This window comes from Microcebus murinus, chromosome 5, assembly GCF_040939455.1.
Source record: "Microcebus murinus isolate Inina chromosome 5, M.murinus_Inina_mat1.0, whole genome shotgun sequence".
Taxonomy (NCBI): domain Eukaryota; kingdom Metazoa; phylum Chordata; class Mammalia; order Primates; family Cheirogaleidae; genus Microcebus; species Microcebus murinus.
Window position 1 is genome coordinate 108,337,194 of NC_134108.1, and position 18,999 is coordinate 108,356,192.

The 18,999-nt window shown below is 51.7% G+C and overlaps 2 protein-coding genes across 2 annotated transcripts; both read right to left on the reverse strand.

Moving 5' to 3' along the window:
• Positions 1-935: 935 nt before the first annotated feature.
• Positions 936-3,454, reverse strand: RPL10A (ribosomal protein L10a). Its single transcript, XM_012746799.3, has 6 exons — positions 3,356-3,454; positions 2,945-3,019; positions 2,786-2,866; positions 2,294-2,442; positions 1,406-1,578; positions 936-1,136 (listed from the first exon to the last, which is right to left on the reverse strand). Exons 1-6 carry the CDS (start codon positions 3,358-3,360, stop codon positions 966-968), a joined length of 654 nt encoding a protein of 217 aa, XP_012602253.1. The 5' UTR covers positions 3,361-3,454; the 3' UTR covers positions 936-965.
• Positions 3,455-4,674: 1,220 nt separating this feature from the next.
• Positions 4,675-16,431, reverse strand: FANCE (FA complementation group E). The gene is made up of 10 exons (XM_012746943.3): positions 16,020-16,431; positions 12,083-12,701; positions 11,451-11,495; positions 11,071-11,139; positions 10,613-10,756; positions 10,064-10,187; positions 9,772-9,850; positions 7,739-7,805; positions 6,196-6,321; positions 4,675-5,415 (listed from the first exon to the last, which is right to left on the reverse strand). Exons 1-10 carry the CDS (start codon positions 16,265-16,267, stop codon positions 5,314-5,316), a joined length of 1,623 nt encoding a protein of 540 aa, XP_012602397.2. The 5' UTR covers positions 16,268-16,431; the 3' UTR covers positions 4,675-5,313.
• Between the last annotated feature and the right edge of the window lie 2,568 nt (positions 16,432-18,999).

Genomic DNA, 18,999 nt, shown 5'->3' on the forward strand with positions numbered 1-18,999 from the left:
GCTCTTGGGAGGCCGAGGCGGGCGGATTGCTCAAGGTCAGGAGTTCAAAACCAGCCTGAGCAAGAGCGAGACCCCGTCTCTACTATAAATAGAAAGAAATTAATTGGCCAACTGATATATATATAAAAAATTAGCCGGGCATGGTGGCGCATGCCTGTAGTCCCAGCTACCCGGGAGGCTGAGGCAGAAGGATCACTCGAGCCCAGGAGTTTGAGGTTGCTGTGAGCTAGGACGCCACGGCACTCACTCTAGCCTGGGCAACAAAGCGAGACTCTGTCTCAAAAAAAAAAAAAAAAAAAAAAGCACCATTGATACAGATGGAAGCAGCTTCAAGGCATGGGTTAAGAAAGCTGCCAAGGGCGATGGTCAGTGTCTTCATTGCGAAGGTCCAGCCTCTCATCCCATTAGGCAGAAGCAACAGCCTGCAGAGTCCCAGCCCTGCTATGGCCCTCAAGGTAATTTGAAGAACTCCAATCCTGTCAGCAACCCTGTAAGCTTTTCTTGGGGGTGGGGGGCAGGGATAGGGAACAGGGTCTTGCTGTTGCCTGGGTTAGAGTGCAGTAGCTGTTACTTCACTGGAACCTCAAACTCAAGAGCCCCAGCCTCCTGAAAAGCTGGGACTAGAAGCTGAGGTGCATCACTGCAAATTTTTCTATTTTTCATAAAGACTAGGGTTCCACTATATTGGTAAGGCTGGTCTGAAATGATCCTCCTTCCTTGGCCTCCCCCCTAAAGTGCTAAGGTTACAGGTGTTAGCCACCATGCCCCACCCAACTGCAGGACTTTGATGGCAGAAAATATGCTCTCCTGTCTGTAGTACCTGATTACCTACCACCAAGGGGACAGAAACTGTACATACACAGCCATCAGCAGTGCCAAGGCCTATTAATTGTCAGCTCACAAATCATCCCCACCACAAGTAGGCAGAGAAGGGATGGCAGCATTAGGATTTATTAGACTGTGCCTTAATACAGGCGCTGGGGCTTGCCCATGGTGCTCTTGATGTACAAAGCCCGGACGTTCTGCCAATTCTTCTTGAGCAATGAAACCAAAAAGTTAACAGCCAGGTGGATATTGTACACCAGCTCGTCATCTGTCATCTTCACATGCCCTACGGCCACAGCCAGACATAGAACCTGGGAGGAGGGGAAGAAGGTCAAATCAGGTTGGTGGAAGGATGGCAGATGGCCCATCCTTCCTCCCATGACCTAATGAGCCGGTGGCTGGACCCAGGCCAAGGAAAACCAGGGTTATTCAAACACCTTCAATCCCGCTCAGTGCCCTTACTGTCCAATACCATTAAGTACCCAGAGAAACACGAAATCGGGGTTCTGACTGGCCCCACAGGGTAAAATTTGGACCCTGCCAGCACACCCACCCAGGGCAACCCACCACACTGCCTTACCTTCTTCATCTGGAACTTGATTGTGGACTTCACCTCATCAACTTTGGCCACCATGTTTTCGTTGTGTGTCAGCAGGGAAGGAAACTTGCCAGCCTTATTTAGGCCCGGGCCAAGGATACGTGGGATCTGCTTGATAAGAGACTCTGAGGCCAAGAAGGCATCATACTTCTTGGCTGGTAAAGAGAAAGCCATTGGATGCTTAGGGCCTCACCACTGAGGGACAACTTCAGCGTGCTGTTCAGGCCAGAAAAGCACATAAACCAACCACACAAGTGGCCTCTCCAAGTCTTTTAACCCTTCCCACACCCATGCTGTTTCCAGTGATTAGCTCCACCCTCTCTAGATTTTACTGGTCCTGAAACCTGGTCTCAGAGGCCAGGCTGACCCACAATCCGTGCTATCTCCATCCTGCAATGGATGCTGTGGTCAAGACAGCCTGGGCTCAAATCCCACCTTCTCACTTCCTAGCTGCAGACCTTAGGCATGTGATGACTGGAGACATCTGTTTCCTATCTGGAAAACAGGTCCAGTATCACTGCCTAGACCACGTGGGTTAGACATCGGGAACAACTGAACTGAACTCAGAGTAGAAACTCCAACTCGCAGTTCAACAGCACCTGGCCAGTAAACCTCAATGAACCTCATCTGTTTAAACAGAAGCAATGCCTGGGCTCCCCCCTCTTACATAACATAATCCTCAAAGCAAATCTAAAAGACAAACCTACATAAAGCTAACGTTCAGGCTGCTAACCAACCACAGCAGATCCCGTCCTTTGTGATTCTGCCCCCCAATCATTTAAAAATCAAAATGGCAGAAAGCCACTTCTCTGCCGCTCCCATGCAAATTGCAGGCACCCCCACCCCACCCAAGTACGAAACCGCACTAACCCAGCTTCTTGACCAGCTTCTTATTTTTGTTGAGCTTCTTCAGCGCCTCGATGTCCATGTGGGGGATGTCCACAGCCTTGGCCTCATCGCAGTGCTGCTGGTCCCCCAGGACACACACGGAGAACTTGGGGCGGGGGGTGGACTTAAGCCTGCGTTTTAGGGGGAGAGAAAAGGTCATGGCCAGCCCTGGGTGCCAAGGGCAGGTGAAGGGTCTAGGACCGCAGCAGCCACTGAGCCTTACCCAGAGCGTCCACATGCACCAACAGCTAGCCTGGCTTCTCAGACTAGCCGGCGGGCTCGGCCAAGGCCTCCCCACGCCTCCCCTCATGTTTTAAGACCCAGGGTGGGGGTCCGTCCAGCCGCGCCTGCCCGGAGCAGGGCCCTGGACTACCCTGGCGCGCCAGTACCGCCCGTGCCTGCCTCGGCCTCAGCAAGAGCCTGAAGGGGAGACAGGCGGGGCGCGAGGGCGGGGTGGGTCAGAGCAGTGCCAACCTGACGGTGCCAGAGAAGCGCTTGTCCTTCTGAGGATCATAGTTCTTGAGGCTGATCTGCAGCTCCACCGTCTCCAGAAACCTTAGGGGAGGACGAGTGTCAACCAGCCGCCCGCCGCCCGCCCCGCCCCGCCCCGCCCCGCGGGCAGGCCGCGCTCACTTGCGGCGCTTGCGCTGGTTCCCGTGCAGGACTTCCCGCACCGCCTCGTACAGGGTGTCGCGAGAGACTTTGCTGCTGCGGGAGGGAAGCAAGGGCGCGCTCAGGGCCGCGGCGCCGCGGGCTCACCACCTGCGCCTGCTCGGAAGCCTCCGAGTCTCAGGCTGGAGGCGGGCGGGCCACGACGGTCTCCACCGGGCAGTCCTGACACTAAGTCAGGCGACGGGGCCCCAGGCCCAGATCCAAGCCTCGGAGGAAAAGGGACTCTCCTGGGGACCCGCAGGCCGACCCACCGCAAGAAATGCCCCGCGGCGAAGCCGGCGCAGAGACTCCTGATCCGGCATCAAAGTCCCATCCCTGGCGGGGTGCCTGGGGGTGCAGATGTACGCGGATAGCGCCTCCGCCACCACTCACCTCATGGTCGCTCGCGCCGCGGTAACCGGAAAAGAGACTACCGGAGCTCGCGCATGCGCCCAAATAGTGGTCCCGCTCTCGCGAGAAATGCCTTGTTCTCACGGCCTACCTCCAGAGCGCGGTCCGATCGCTCAGCCCCCAAGAGCGCTGCCGTCTACAGCCGCTAGAGGGCGCTGCCGCGCGTTGCTCTGCTAACCTGCGCGAGGACGGCCGGACTCGGGGCGATCCTGAGCTCCCAGGGCACCCTCGGAATATCCCCTTCGCGCCCGCTGCTGCTGGGCCCTGGGGAAGTGACTGGGCCCAGAGCTGGAGCTTCAGCAGTCACACAAACTGCGTACAGCACCGTGATGGCCGCTGACAGCGTGCGACTCGGGCATGCCTGTCCCTCAAATCCCTCTGCCCACTTCCTCCTGCCCTCCACACCAGCTGCTGTTCTCAAAAGCAGGCTTTAGTGCTCGCCCTCCCGACCTCCCTCCCTCCCTCCGCATCTTGCTCTGTGGACTCATGTGGTAAGGGAAGTGTCAAGAAAGTTCAGTTCCTGGACTCTCAACCCCTGCAGTGGGGAAGAGCTGGGAAGGTACTATGGGGAACTTTCACTTGACAGTTAACTCAAAACAACTATGTATTAAGTGTTTACTATGAACAAGGCACCTACCTAGGCGCTCCCGAAATACAAAGATATAAAACAGGCAAGCCCACAGCACTGCACATCCATACAGTGTCTTTTCTGCCTTTTCCTATGCCCAGTGGGTCCCATCCTCAGGCCACCGTAACCCTAGGAACCCTTCAGATCCCTCCTCAAATGTCATCTGTCCAAAACCCTTCCCCAACTCCAGAATTGAGTCACTCTCACATGTAAGCCCCTGTTCCCACCTGCCTGCCTCACTTACTCAACAGGCAGCTGTGATAGCGCTGGGGTGGCTGGCATCACACACCCTCTGGCCCACAGAAGGTGAATGGATGAACTTCAAAACTCACACTCTACGACCTTCCCTTCACCAAGAAAAAGATGCCTCTTGTCACTGAGGAGGTGGGTGGAGGGGGTCGGGAAGGGAAGGCAGGCGCTGCCTCTGATAGGACATTATTGAAGTTCCTGCTTTTTATTATATACAATTGATAAATTATTACTCAAGTCAGAAACAAAAACACAGAGGACCATAACATACACCTGAGCACAAGACACCTGTGCCAAGCACACAGGTACCACATCTCCTGGAGTGTCATGTCTACTCTGGGTCTGCTTGACCCGACTAAGGCCTATCGGACAATTTCTGTCCCTGCAGCCTGAGAATTGACAAGAAGTGAGCACAGAGCTGGCGGCCCTTGAAAATATAGTTTATTGGCCCGGCGCAGTGGCTCATGCCTATAATCCTAGCACTCTGGGAGGCCAAGGCCGGAGGATCGCTCAAGGTCAGGATTTCGAAACCAGCCTGAGCAAGAGCCAGACCCTGTCCCTACTAAAAGTAGAAAGAAATTAATTGGCAAACTAAAATTATATAGAAAAAATTAGCTGGGCGTGGTGGCGCATGCCTGTAGTCCCAGCTACTCGGGAGGCTGAGGCAGAAGGATTGCTTGAGCCCAGGAGTTTGAGGTTGCTGTGAGCTAGGCTGATGCCACGGCACTCTAGCCCAGGGCAACAGAGTGAGACACTGTCTCAAAAAAAAAAAAAAAAAAAAAAAATATATATATATATATATATATATATATAGAGAGAGAGAGAGAGAGAGAGAGAGAGAGAGAGAGTGTTCATCCAGCTCTCTTAGCCCAGAAGCTTCCCTGCTGGCTGGGAAGCCAAGATGGCCTCTCTGCAGCCTGGAACAGGGAAACAGTTGGTCCCTGGAATGGCCAGGCCTTCAGCCGTTACCCCAGGCAAGGGGTCAGGGAAAGGTGGTCAAGGCAGAAATATCCTTCAGGAAGCTGGTGATGGAGCTCCAGGAAGGTGGTCCCCTGCTATATGGTCAGGGGCCCAAATGTCTCAAGGCGGCCTGAAGGGACTTCCTTAGGAAGGTGGTGTTGGGCTCTAGGGCCACAGCCAGGCCCAGCCTCTGGGTCTCAGTGATCTGGGGAGAAGAAAGAATCTTGTCAGGACTCTAGCAGCAGGTCCCTCCCATCTCCCCACTACCCCATGGGCTCTGTTTAGGAAGGAGACAGGAAGCAAGGACAGAAGGAGGATGGGGGGAGGAGGAGACTCCTGAGCAATCTAATCTCATTATTTCACCATGGTTAACCAACCATGGATTCTGGTGGACCCGGAGTCAAATACTAGCTGCACAACTTCCTAAGCTGGCCACATTAATAATAGCTGACAATTACTGGGTGTTTAGTATGTGGCATTTATAGGTATTACTTCATATATACACATAGACATTACTTCATCTAATCCTCACAACCCTCCCATTTTTGCAGATGAGCAAACTTGACGTTTAGACACTCCATGTGGCTGCCACCTTCATTTTGGGCCATGCTTTCTCTTCTGACATGTTGCTACATGTCACAGGGTTAGGGGACAGGGTCAACTCAAAGGCAGGGACTGCATTATGGTCACTGCCAATTTCCCAATGTCCTACACAGCATCTGGCCCAAAGAGGTGTGAGCTAGATGAACAAACTCCTAAGCAGTCCTGGTCCTGGCCCTGAACTTGTGCTTTCTCTAGATAATATTCAGGATTTAACCCCTGGCAAACATATCTGTACATTATACCCCTGTGGCAGGACCAGCCCCCATGGCCCTATCAACACTCACATTGTAATGGAGCAAATGGAAGAGAGTTAATAAAATATAAAAACAATTAAAAATTATTAAAAACAAAACAAAACAAAACAAAACAAAAAACCACTCACATTGGCCTGGTACTTGATGATCACTGTCAGCATCAGCTTGGCATAGGCCATGGAGGTGGTGGCTGCCAGCCCCTCTTTACAGAGTTTCTCCATCAAGACACTGAACTTCTCAGGGGTCATCTCTACCTGCACACATTGGGAGATGGAGTAGTGTCACAAGAAAGGCCTGGGCTCTTCCTTCAGCCAGCCCCGACCCAATTCCCAACTCCACCGCTTTCTAGCTGGGTGACTCTGGGCAGGTTGCTTAACCAAGCTTAGCCTCAGTTTCCATATCTATAAAGTGGGGCTCATAATATCGAACTCTGAAGCCTGTGAAAAGGATTAAATGAGATAATGTACATAAAACCTGACACACAGGTCTCAGAAAATGGTGGCTACTGTTGCAAAGGCTTCGGTTAGCACTAAGAGGAAGCCAAGCCCCTCGTCGGGCTCAGTGACTGAAGATAAAAGGAGTGAAAGGTGCTGAGGGACGCTGCCAGCACGCTAGCCTAACTCCTCACGGCAGCAATTTAATAAACACTATCCATCAGGCGCACCATTCTGGGCACTTTGTACCAATTATCTCATGTAGACCTCACCCTAGTCTTATGTGGTAAGTGCTATACCTCCTCTTTTGTAGATGAGGAAACTGAGGCATAAAAAAGTTTGGTCAATTACCTAAGATATAAACAAATGAGACAGAATTTTAGGTACTGATATGAAAAAATGGCCAAAATATATTGTTAAGTAAAAAAAGCCAGAAAAGAGAACACTGAGCTTGGTGTGTTATAACCTACATAAAAAGGAGGGGGAGGGGCCGGGCGCGGTGGCTCACGCCTGTAATCCTAGCACTCTGGGAGGCCGAGGAAGGAGGATCGCTCAAGGTCAGGATTTTGAAACCAGCCTGAGCAAGAGAGAGACCCTGTCTCTACTAAAAATAGAAAGAAATTAATTGGCAAACTAAAAATGTATAGAAAAAATTAGCTGGGCATGGTGGTGCATGCCTGTAGTCCCAGCTACTCGGGAGGCTGAGGCAGGAGGATTGTTTGAGCCCAGGAGTTTGAGGTTGCTGTGAGCTAGGCTGACGCCACGGCACTCTAGCCCAGGCAACAGTAAGACTTTGTCTCAAAAAAATAAAAAAAAGGGGGTGGGAAGAACACTTAAACATGTTTCCATATATACATGGCTTCTCTGGGAAGGCTCCCCTGATACTAGCAACACGGGTTATAGCCCTGGGGAGGGGAATATGGATGGCTAGGGGAGAGAAGCAAAGGGAATATTTTTTACTGTATCCTTTCCAGCTTTTAAAATTATGAATATATATATTATCTATTCAAAAATGAAATAAAATTTGCACATGCATCAAAAGAATCCCACCTGAAGGCCCTACAGCTATTAAGAGGTGAAGCTAGACTGACCATGTAGTCGGCTCTCTGTTCCTGACAAGCCACTGTCACAGGCCACCCTCCACACTGAAGGACTCAGAAACCCAGGAGGAGCCCCACGCTCCTCCACAGCACTGCAGCACCTCTTCGTTCGCTCCTACCCTAGGCAGCCTGCTCACCTGACGCTCCAGGAGTGACTGCAACACCAAGAAAGTTGCCTCCTTCCAGGGCAGCTCCAAGATCTGTCTGCAAAGCAGAGGCCACAGTAAGAAAAGCCCGGCCTCCCACCCAAGCCTGGGTATCTTCTGCTCCAGCTCCTCACAGCAGGCCAAGGCCACCAGAGAGCTACCAGAGCCCTTCTGATGCTGGCAGCAGCCTCAGTAGCCAATGCCACAGAATCCACACAAGTGCTAGGAAGGTCACAACCCTGAAATCCTTAGAAGCTGACAACAAAGGATTTGGTAGTGAGATGTAAAAAGGTCCCCTAAAAAATAACTGGGAGCAGAGAGTGGATTCTGGGAACAAAAGGTGAAGAAGACTCGAGAAGAGGAGGACGGTGAAGTGAGATGACACACGTGAGGCTTCCTAGAGAAGGTGAGCCCAACCCACGTGCTGTCCACTCCAGCTGCACTTCCTGTCCCACTGCACAGACCTCACCTTGTTTGGAAAGGCAGCATGTACAATAGAAACAGTGTGGCTTCTTGGGTGGATAGAGTTGGCTTTCATACCAGGCTTTATCACTTCCTGGCTGTGTGACCTTTGCCAAGTCCCTTAACCTCTCTGAGCAGTTTTTCCATCTCTAAGGCAGCAGCAGCACCTACCACCCAGGATTGCATGAAGACTAATTGAAAATCTAAAGCATAAAGAAAGTGCTCAATAAGGCCGGGCGCTGTGGCTCACGCCTGTAATCCTAGCTCTTGGGAGGCCGAGGCGGGCGGATTGCTCAAGGTCAGGAGTTCAAAACCAGCCTGAGCAAGAGCAAGACCCCGTCTCTACTATAAAAAATAGAAAGAAATTAATTGGCCAACTGATATATATATAAAAAATTAGCCGGGCATGGTGGCGCATGCCTGTAGTCCCAGCTACCCGGGAGGCTGAGGCAGAAGGATCACTCGAGCCCGGGAGTTTGAGGTTGCTGTGAGCTAGGCTGACGCCACGGCACTCACTCTAGCCTGGGCAACAAAGCGAGACTCTGTCTCAAAAAAAAAAAAAAAAAAAAAAGAAAGTGCTCAATAAATGGTGGCTGATATTATTTGGGGCTGTTCTATTCTTGTATTATACTTAGTGCTTTATATTTCATGTCTGTGTCCACTGGGGTCTTACTTGTTATTTCACGTCTTTATCCTGACTCCCAGATATTAGTACTTTAACACCAACTTAATGCCAATTTTTGAGCACTTACTAGATGCCAGATATTGTGTTAAACTCATTATATGCATTACCACATTTAATGTCCAGAAAAATCCTATAAAGTAAATACTATCCTCATTTTTCATATGAGGAAACTAAGCCTCAGAGACAATAACTTTTTTGAGTTCACACATTTAAATAAAAGGCAAGGTTGAGATGTGAAACCATGTCTGGGCTGGGCGCAGTGGCTCATGCCTGTAATTCTAGCACTCTGGGAGGCCAAGGTGGGAGGATCACTTGAAGTTAGGAGTTGGAGACCAGCCTGACCAAGAGTGATACCCTGTCTCTACTAAAAATAGAAAAAATTAGCCAGGCGTGGTGGCACGCACCTGTAGTCCCAGCTACCTGGGAGGCTGACACAGGAGAATGGCTTGAGCCCAGGAGTCTGAGGTTGCTGTGAGCTAGGCTTATACCGCAGCACTCTAGCCCAGGGAACAGAGTGAGATTCTGTCTCAGAAAAAAAAAACAAAAACCATGTCTGTCAGACTCTAGAGCCAATGCTCTTAACCAGTGTGCCATGTTCTAACTATGCCCTGAGCTACTCAAGAGCAGAGACCACCAGGCTCTTCTCTGGATTCCCGAGGCACCTGGTACGGCCAGCCGCACACCCTGCAGAGGCAGAATTATGAAAGACTGCAATCGTGGGCTTGGGAAGGTGCACAGGATGGCAACTCGCAACGGCCCGTAGGTGGAAAGGCACAGGGCCTGGTGCCCCCATGGCTCCAACCCCAGAGTGCCAGGAGCAGGCGTCGCCTGGGGGAGAAGGTGGGAGTGGGGACAGCACGGAGGCCTGCACACTCACCCCAGCATTAGAGCCAGGGCATCTGGCTCCAGGGACTCATCCTTCATAAGGCAACACAGTAACTCTGTCTGCGCTGGACCTAGGTGGGAAAGCAGAGGGGACAAGTCTGGGGGGAAATGGCGGGAGAAGATGGGACGAGGGGGGAACAGAAGGCCCAACCTGGGACCATCAGGGAAGCAAGAAGCATCTTTACCCACTAAATACCCAACTCCACGCAGGACCACCCTGGGATGAAGGGTGCTGGGAACAGAGAGGACAGAGCTACCAGGCCTGGGGCTGGTTCCAGAATTACCTGTGCCTGGGGCCTGGAGCACAGGGCCAAGGAGGGCTGTGCAGACAGGGTGGGTGTACTTGGCACAAAAGGAGGTCAGGGCAGTCGTAAGCAGGCGAGAGGCTGAGGAAGTCAGGGAGAGGATCTACAGCCAGTGGGGAGGAAAAGTTAATTTTTTTCTTCCTTTCAACAACTGTTTTATCAGACATCTATTTCAGATGGTGATATACATTGCAAAGGAAAAAAACAGGTTATTTTATTTAGGACTCACATGGACCCTACCACTGGAAAAGATACATAGCTCCCTTCCCCAGCTCCCAAATCCCTGAAAGCCCCTTAATCAGCTTCTTAAAGTGCTCTAGAGCCCAAAAGGGAGGACTCAGATGCTATGTAGGTAAACAGCCTGGGGTCCATTCCCTGCCAGTTAAGCAGGATCCTTTCCTTGCCCCAGGCTGCCCAGGCAGACCAATGCCTGCACAGCCGGGAATGCCCCCTCCAAGCACCACCCTCTGATGGTTCAGACACTCTTCCCCATTGTCACTGGCACTGAGTCCCTGCCAATGCACCTACCCGTCCAAGAAAGAGGCTCCTGGTCAGCACAGTGGCATTACTGAAGCTAAGATCTGGTGACAGGGCCAGCAGCCAGGTGCAGAGCTGCAGGAGACCTGCGTCCGAGAGCTGCGGGAGCTGCAACTGGGCACACAGCAGGTCCATCTGCCGACAGGGCCAGGCATGGAGGGGATGAAGGACATGGGGACACTCAGTGTGCCGCTGCTAGACTATCTCAAGCCAACTGACCAGCAGCAGGAGCAGGACAAACACTCCAGGGCAAGGAAAGGCTGGGAGAGCTGCCCTAGGGGGAGGAACTACTGTCTAAAAGAAACGACTCAGGGTGACCCATAGCTCTGAGAAACAGAAAACAACAAAATCCCTTCCCAAATTTCCCACACAAGGCAGGGAAACATAAACAGGGAAAGGCAGGGGAGAGAAGATATAACGTCAGGGCCAGGCGGTCTATCTGGACTCACCTGGCTGGGATTGCATTCGTGCAGAAGCTGTAGCTCAACTTGGGGGGCATCCTCCAACCCCTCCAGCCCCTGGGGAGAGAAATCCCATGTTAGGGCTGGCAGAGCTCTTGGTGACAAGTCACTGAGGCCATCCCATCAGTTGGCAAAGGGAGTGGCTGAGATCAGGAAAGGTGCTTCTACAGGAAAGGAAGTTGCCTGGAGTTAGATGACATGTTTATACCTGGGCAGAGAGAAGCCCCTGCAGAGACTGTTCTCAGACCTGTACTCCAACCCTGCCTCCCCCAACCCCATGCCTCACTGCACTGGGGCCTCCCTGGGCGAGGTCAAGGTTTGGCAGAAGGTGGAAGCAGGGCTAGGAGAAGCAGGGTGGGGCCAGTCACCTCCCCAAAGGTCTTCAGCAGCTGCTGCAGCCTGGGAACCTGGTCCTGTGGAGGAGAGCACCGTCACCACCAAGTCCTTGCCCCTGCAGCACGGCCTCAAGCCCAGTCTCAGCTCCCTCTCCTGAGAAGGCCCCAGGTCAGCAGGAGCTGGTGGGCAAAGATGATTCAACATGGCCAAGAACATGAAGCCTCTATCTTGAAAACTGCCTGACTAGAATCCAAACTAGACAAGACACAATCCAGCTGTCTATTGTCTTCTCCATATCCAACCCAAATGGGCGTAAACCCAGTCCTTGGGCTGGGAGAGCAGGCTGGATGCTGGCACGATTCCCCCCAGCCCATGGCATAGGGTGGCAGGGGTGGCTCCAGAGCCTCTACTCTTGCCTGCCACCCTTTAGCCCCACGTTATAGATCATTAGGACAAGTGTTTCCCACCTCCACAACTCCCTTCCCCACCCCTCCTTAAGAGTCTGTGGAGTGGAGGCTACATTCCCTCAACCCTACCCTCCTCCCCCTTCCTGCATGAACTACAGAGTCATCCCTATTGGGAAAGTGTCCTGACCAGCCTTCACCATGGATAAACCCGCCACCCCTGAAGGATCATTCCAAACCCAGTCTCCCCAGCACAGTACCTGGAGAGCTTTGGGCAATACCAAACCCTCAGCTGGACCTTTGGCATCCTCCAGACTCGCACTAGCCTTGCTGGTCTCAGCTCCCAGGACAGGCTGGCTCTTAATGGGAGATGCACCTTCACCACCTGCCAGGGATTCCAATGACTCGTGTGCAGGTCCCTCCTCCTCATGCTCTTCTTCTTCTTCTCCCCTTTCTGAACATCTGAACCTCTTGGGGGCTCTCTCCCCCTCAGGACTGGCAGCCTCTTCCTCTGGCTCCTTTCTGCGTTTCCCAGACTGCTGAGAGTCCCTGTCCTCTTCCTCTTCTTCAGTGTCTGGAACCTGGGGCAATTTCAACCTCCTGCCCCCCTGGCCCAGCTGCCTACACAGGCCTTGGAGCTGTCTCTGGCACCTTCTGGACAGTAAGGAAGCTCCCTCGAGGGAAGCCCCAAGTCCCAGATCCCTTTGCAGCAATCCCCCCAGGACACGGAGCCAGACATCAGGGTCCGAGGCGAGGTCCTGCTGGGCAATCTGCAGCACAGAGAGGAGCCCACTTTCAGGCAGTGATGACCGAACAGCCATGAGCAGGGACATCAGGTTCCTCTGGCATAACTGGGGCAATCTCAGCAACAGTGGCTTCCTGGGTAGCAGAGGGAGAGAAAGCAGTTAGAGTGTCTGGCTGAAGGGAGCAGAGCACAGGGCAAACTGGGCAGAGCTGAGGGCCAGATGGCAGGGGACATATTGGGGCAGGCAGGTGATACCTTCAAGTCAGTGTGGATGGAGGAGACAGCATGAGAGTCATTCAGAAAGTGTTCAATGAGCATCCATTATATGCCAGGCTGGCCTGTTCTTTGATCTCTTTGAAATCTCCTATTTTAGCTCAAAAATTCATGTTGGAACCTATCCTACAATATATCTATGCTTGTTTTACATTTTAAAAAGTCCTTTTCAGGCCAGGCGCAGTGGCTAATGCCTGTAATCCTAGCACGCTGGGAGGCCGAGGCGGGCGGATTGCTCGAGGTCAGTTCAAAACCAGCCTGAGCAAGAGGGAGACCCTGTCTCTACTATAAATAGAAAGAAATTAATTGGCCAACTAATATATATAGAAAAAATTAGTCGGGCATGGTGGCGTGTGCCTGTAGTTCCAGCTACTCCGGAGGCTGAGGCAGGAGGATTGCTTGAGCCCAGGAGTTTGAGGTTGCTGTGAGCTAGGCTGACGCCACGGTACTCACTCTAGCCTGGGCAACAAAGCGAGACTGTCTCAAAAAAAAAGTCCTTTTCAAAATTTTAGGTAAAAATAATATTCCGGGATGCTGTGCAATGCTTAGTCTGTGGCCCTGGGGCCACCCTTGGTAATCCCCTGGTATTCACCTGTCCAGCTCTCATGTTTCTTTCACCAAATTGTGAGTTACTGAAAGGCAGAAGTAGTGTCCTCCCTCTGTGTCCTAGTACTCAGCACAGTGCCAGCCCAGAGAAGGCACTTGGTGCACATTCACCCAGTGAATTAACTGTCTGAGAATAAGTGTGCAGAGATCAGAAACGGCTGCTGTGGAGAGAGAAGGCTTCACAGAGGAGGTGAGACTTGAAACAGAGGAATCAGGTAATAAGCATTCATGACACCACTTTACAGATTCCAAACTGTGTTTACAAAGGTAAAGGGGTAGACAGAGGGGGCTGAGGGTCTTTTCTTTTGGAGCCCCAGGGGTAAGAGCACATTGAGTGCTCCCTCCTGCAAGCACTCAGCATTCTCTGATTTAACACTATTCTCCAGTGCTCCAAAGGCCCATGATGCAATATAGTTGCCTATAATTCCACTGAGGCACAAATCCAGGTCCTGTGTAACCTGAAGCATGGTTTGGCAAGCAAGTCATGGCTGCATCTAGCCCATCACCCACACTTCTGCCCCTCCTTATCCATGATTTTGCAGGGCTGTTTGTCTACACACAGGCGTGTGGGATCTAAGGGAGGAAAAAAACCACCCATTTCTTTTTGGAATATAGATACTATGTGAGAGAAAAACTAGAGTCAAAGTTAAAAAGATGGGTAATTGGTGGTGGGAGGATTTAGGGGGTAGAGGTAGGGAAGATCCTACTCCAAGGGGTTTTAAACTTTTTTAGTGCCACAGACCCTTATCATAATAAGAGTGTTATTAAACACATTAAGTGAAATACCTAGGATTACAAAGGAAATCAATTGTACTGAAACACATTTCTACACAGGGGCGCTAGGTAAGCCCCCTGTCCTCCCCTTACTCTATCCAGAATAAGCCAGGCAGCCGGACAAACATTTTTATTTTTATTTTTATTTTTTTTATTTTTTTATTTTTTTTTTTTGAGACAGAGTCTCACTTTGTTGCCCAGGCTAGAGTGAGTGCCGTGGTGTCAGCCTGGCTCACAGCAACCTCAATCTCCTGGGCTCAGCGATCCTACTGCCTCAGCCTCCCGAGTAGCTGGGACTACAGGCATGCGCCACCATGCCCGGCTAATTTTTTGTATATATATTTTTAGTTGGTCAATTAATTTATTTCTATTTTTGGTAGAGACGGGGTCTCACTCAGGCTGGTTTCGAACTCCTGACCTTGAGCAATCCACCCGCCTCAGCCTCCCAAAGTGCTAGGATTACAGGCGTGAGCCACCGCGCCCGGCCCGGACAAACATTTTTATAGCCTCCAATGTGAAGGTTCAGAAGTCCTCCTGACCCATCTCTTCAAAGAACTTCAAAGTGGAGTGTGAGAAGAAATATATTAGAACTCCTATTTCTACTTACTTATCTAAAACATAAGAAATTAGGCATTATGAGTAGTCAGCATATGGAATGGCCTTCCACATGCCAGTTTCCAGCCTAAATGCTGGGGAGGAGCATCCAAGAAGAGTGGAAAGCCCACACCAGGAGGGGCTGAAGGCGGCATCTCATTTTTTTTTCATCTTCTGTGTATTTTAATTACCTTTGCTAGTTGCATGCATTTGGTATTATATTCTATTTTTTAACAAAAGAAATCCTCACAAAATGGACACATGGCTTAAAAGGATGCCTGCAAAGAAACGGAAGACTGAAGATAATACCAACAACAGAAGGGCAACCAAATAAGAAAATGGTAGAGGCTGCACTTCTGCACCTAGTAGGAATTGTCAGCCACATAAGAGAGGCATCAAAAAAAATTTAATGTGGCCGGGCGTGGTAGCTCACGCCTGTAATCCTATTCCAGATCAGGAGTTCGAAACCAGCCTCAGCAAGAGTGAGACCCCGTCTCTATTATAAATAGAAAGAAATCAATTGGCCAACTTATATAGAAAAAGTTAGCTGGGCATGGTGGCGCATGCCTGTAGTCCCAGCTACTCGGGAGGCTGAGGCAGCAGGATTGCTTGAGCCCAGGAGTTGGAGGTTGTTGTGAGCTAGGCTGACGCCACAGCACTAACCCGGGCAACAAAGTGAAACTGTCTCAAAAAAAAAAAAAATTTAATGTCATCCAAAAAGCTAGAAATTATCAAGAACATTAAGATATGGATTCACAGTCACCATCCTATGGAAAATGATCTTGCCTTAAAATGCCCATAAGGCTTTGGAGAGTTGATTGTATAAAGCCACAATTAGCTGTTTATTCCATCATCATTTATCACATTTTAAATATCTAGTTTTGTTTAGTATTTTAACACACGTGTACACTTTATATGCATGTCCGTTTTTTTAGAGATGGAAGTATGTGATTAAAATTGATCTGACTCTGCTTATAACTACTGCACTTATTCACGGCGAAGAGAAGGCGTGTCTTAAGTCTTTGCATCCTCAGCGTCCCGCACTGCCCCGCACACAGTAGGTGCTCGATGAAGAGTGCCCCTCCTCGTAGGGTGCGCGGCAGGGCCCCCCTCGCTGTGGGGAATTACAAGGCCGTCTAAGACAAAGCGTAGGCAGCGACAGCCCCAGCCTTCCGTGACGCAGGGCCCACGAGCGGAGGACTTACAGCTCCAGGCGGCCGTCGGGCGCCCGCACGACCGGCTCCTCCCGGCACAGCGCCTCGAGGAAGCGGCCCCAGCAGAGGGGCTCCCCGCCGCGCCTGCCCAGCGCCCGCAGCACCCCGAGGCCGCGCCGCGCCCCCTCGGGCCCCGCCTGCAGCGCCTGCAGCACAAGGCGGGCGGGGGCCTCCAGCTGCGCCCAGGGCGCCGGCCCCGCGCCCTCAGCCCCCGGCGGCGCCGCGTCCGGGGTCGCCATGCCTGCGCACGTTGCCGCGCCGCCCCTCACTCTGATTTGGGGCCTCCTCGACGCGGCGGGGCGGGGCCCTCAGGGTGCTCCGGCGCCCGCCACAACCCCTCCCCAGAGCTTGCGGAGGCTCAGGAGACCGCCAGCCCGCGACCAGAGCGGCTCGCGCGCGGCAGCAAACAGACGCCGGAGGAACGTCTGGGGGCGGGGCCAGAGCGAGAGGCGGGGCGCGAGAACAGGCCGGAAGGGGCGGGACCAGGAACGACTTGCCCGAGAGTAGGGAGTGGGGCCAAGGCCGAGGGCGTGTCCGCTGACGGGGCGGGGCCAAAACGAAAGGATTCGTGTGTGGGCGGGGGCAGGGCAGGGGGACTGGAGCGGGGCGGGGCTTGGTGGAGGGGCGGGTCCTCCGCTGCTGACCCTCACTTGCTCCGCTTCTCCGTCACTCCCAGAAGCAGTGGGTCAAAACGGACGTCCCGGTCCTGCTGTGCTTAAGGACTCCAGCTGCGTTTGATTTTAGCTGACGCCCATGTTGCTTGTAGATCATGAGGTTTGCCATAGGATTCGACCATAATTTACCACTGCACTTAACTTCCTCTTTCACAGACCAAAAACTGCCCTCACAGGGTTTCAGTCCTCTAAATATTCTGTGATGTTCAAATATCCTTGATAATGGGGTCACAGTAAAACCTACTGCCATCAATATGGCCAAAGACTCTGAACTTGCTCCCAAAGACCAAGCAGCAGCCTTGCTCTGGTTGTGTATAAGGGGCTGGGAGCGGCTGTGCCTCCCAGGGTTTCAGGTAGTCGGCTGGAGGTCAGCTTCCAGTCAAGGGAGGGGTCACTGCGGAGGGGAGAAAGAGAAGGGCTCCATGAGCCCTTAATCCTTACTTTGGGGCCAGCTTGTATTTTCCATCCTACCAGCTTTGCCCCCCCATGTAGGGCAGAGGAATTTGTAGGACAGAGGAAGGGCAGAGGAATTCTTCTACTTGTTGGGAATTCACTTGGGTGGGGCAATGAGCTAACGGCAAACCTTTGCTTCTGGTCATTGCTTGCTTGCTACACCGCTGTAAGGGGAATTATGGGATGAGGTCATTGAAGCACGGGCGACTGGCCCATCAGGCAATAGAGGGCAACCAACCCACCAATTATTTCAAAAGGCAATAGTGGGCAACCAATCATTTTAAAGGTCAACGCATGATCCATGCATAGTCGGCTTGTGCACCATGGGGATAAAAGGCATGCCGTTGTTCCGGTCGGGGTCCTTGCCTGTGAGAGTGGCCACTGCGTTGGTGCTTTGGGGCTTGGACCCTGGCTAGCCAGAAAATAAACCTCCTCTTGTGTGATTGCATCCTCGATGTCTCTGCTTTTCTGTCCGGTGGGGCTGTGGAAGGTCGGTCCCTAACACCCCACACATCCATTCATCCGATAAATGAGTACTGAGCACCTAGGGACTGGGGATACTGGGAACAAAATAAAGATCCTGGACATTGTCGCAAGTGGGGAGAGGCAGAAAGCCAAATAAGTAAACACTAGAATGTAATAAGTGCTTTCAAGAAGAGGCCAGGTACGGTGGCTCATGCCTGTAATCCTAGCACTCTGGGAGGCTGAGGCCAGAGGATTGCTCGAGGTCAGGAGTTCGAAACCAGCCTGAGCAAGAGCGAGACCCCATCTCTACTATAAAAATAGAAAGAAATAATTGGCCAACAAATATATATAGAAAAAATTAGCCGGGCATGGTGGCACATGCCTGTAGTCCCAGCCACTTGGGAGGCTGAGGCAGCAGGATCCCTTGAGCCCAGGAGTTTGAGGTTGCTGTGAGCTAGGCTGATGCCACGGCACTCTAGCCTGGGCAAAAAAGCGAGACTCTGTCTCAAAAAAAAAGAAGAAGAAGAAGAAGAAGAAGATAGCACTGAAGGGAGACAGGGTGAGGTCATTTTAAATCAGGTGGTCAGGAAAGATGAACCTGAAGGAAGTGAGGTGGATAAGCCAAGCAGAAGTCTGTGGGGAGCCCATTTCAGGCAGAGGGACCAGCAAGTGCAAAGACCTGGGGCAGAAGTGAGGCTGAAGCAGAGGACACTTGCTGGAGGGTAACAGGAGAAGAGATGAGAGAGGCAACTGGGTCAGGCCTTGTGAGGCCTGAGATCATAGAGAGGACTTTCCCTCCCACTCTGAAGAGTATGGAAAGACATGAGAGTATTTTGAGCTTGATCTGATTTCCATTTGAGCCAAAATTTTTGTTTTTCCAAAATGATTTCAAGGGAAATGTTGGGAAAGACTAGGAAAATTTCTTAGATAGTGCCTGCTTTGCAAAAGCCAAAATAGCAGGAAAGAAGTTTCTTCCAGGCACCTTCTATTTCTAGGTAAGTAGCTCTACCTTCATAGGGGATTTTAGTCTTCAAATGACCAGCTGTTGGAAGGGCGGCCCTGACAAATACTGGGTGGGGCCAAGAATGCTAAACAGCCTGCAGCACTCTGCCCATCCCCAACTACAGCTTTTCTCCTCAGTGCTATTGCTGCCTTCCCCCAAGTCCTGCCCTGCCAGCCATCTGGAAGGGCGTAGGGAGAAAGAGTTCCACTTTCGTAAGATTTGTGAGGTCATTACTATTTTCATAGTGCTAAACTGTTATTTGCCCTTTCCACTCTTATTCTCTTACAAGCCTACTGTGAAGTTTTCCAGAAGCTAAATGGTAAGTGATACTGCAACAGATTGAATGCAGAAGCAGCCTTATTGCCCTTGGCAATGG

Bases quoted from the DNA above. Each gene is read 5' to 3' on its own strand.
- RPL10A (XM_012746799.3), bottom strand. The intron at 2,443-2,785 runs GTTGGCACTGCT...CCTAAAACGCAG, and splicing joins CGCTTCTCTGGCACCGTCAG to GCTTAAGTCCACCCCCCGCC. The intron at 1,579-2,293 runs GTTAGTGCGGTT...TCTCTTTACCAG, and splicing joins GAAGCTGGTCAAGAAGCTGG to CCAAGAAGTATGATGCCTTC.
- FANCE (XM_012746943.3), bottom strand. From the start codon at position 16,267: ATGGCGACCCCGGACGCGGCGCCGCCGGGGGCTGAGGGCGCGGGGCCG. The intron at 11,140-11,450 runs GTGACTGGCCCC...TTCTCTCCCCAG, and splicing joins TGCTGAAGACCTTTGGGGAG to GGGCTGGAGGGGTTGGAGGA. The intron at 10,757-11,070 runs GTGAGTCCAGAT...CCCTGTCGGCAG, and splicing joins ACGAATGCAATCCCAGCCAG to ATGGACCTGCTGTGTGCCCA.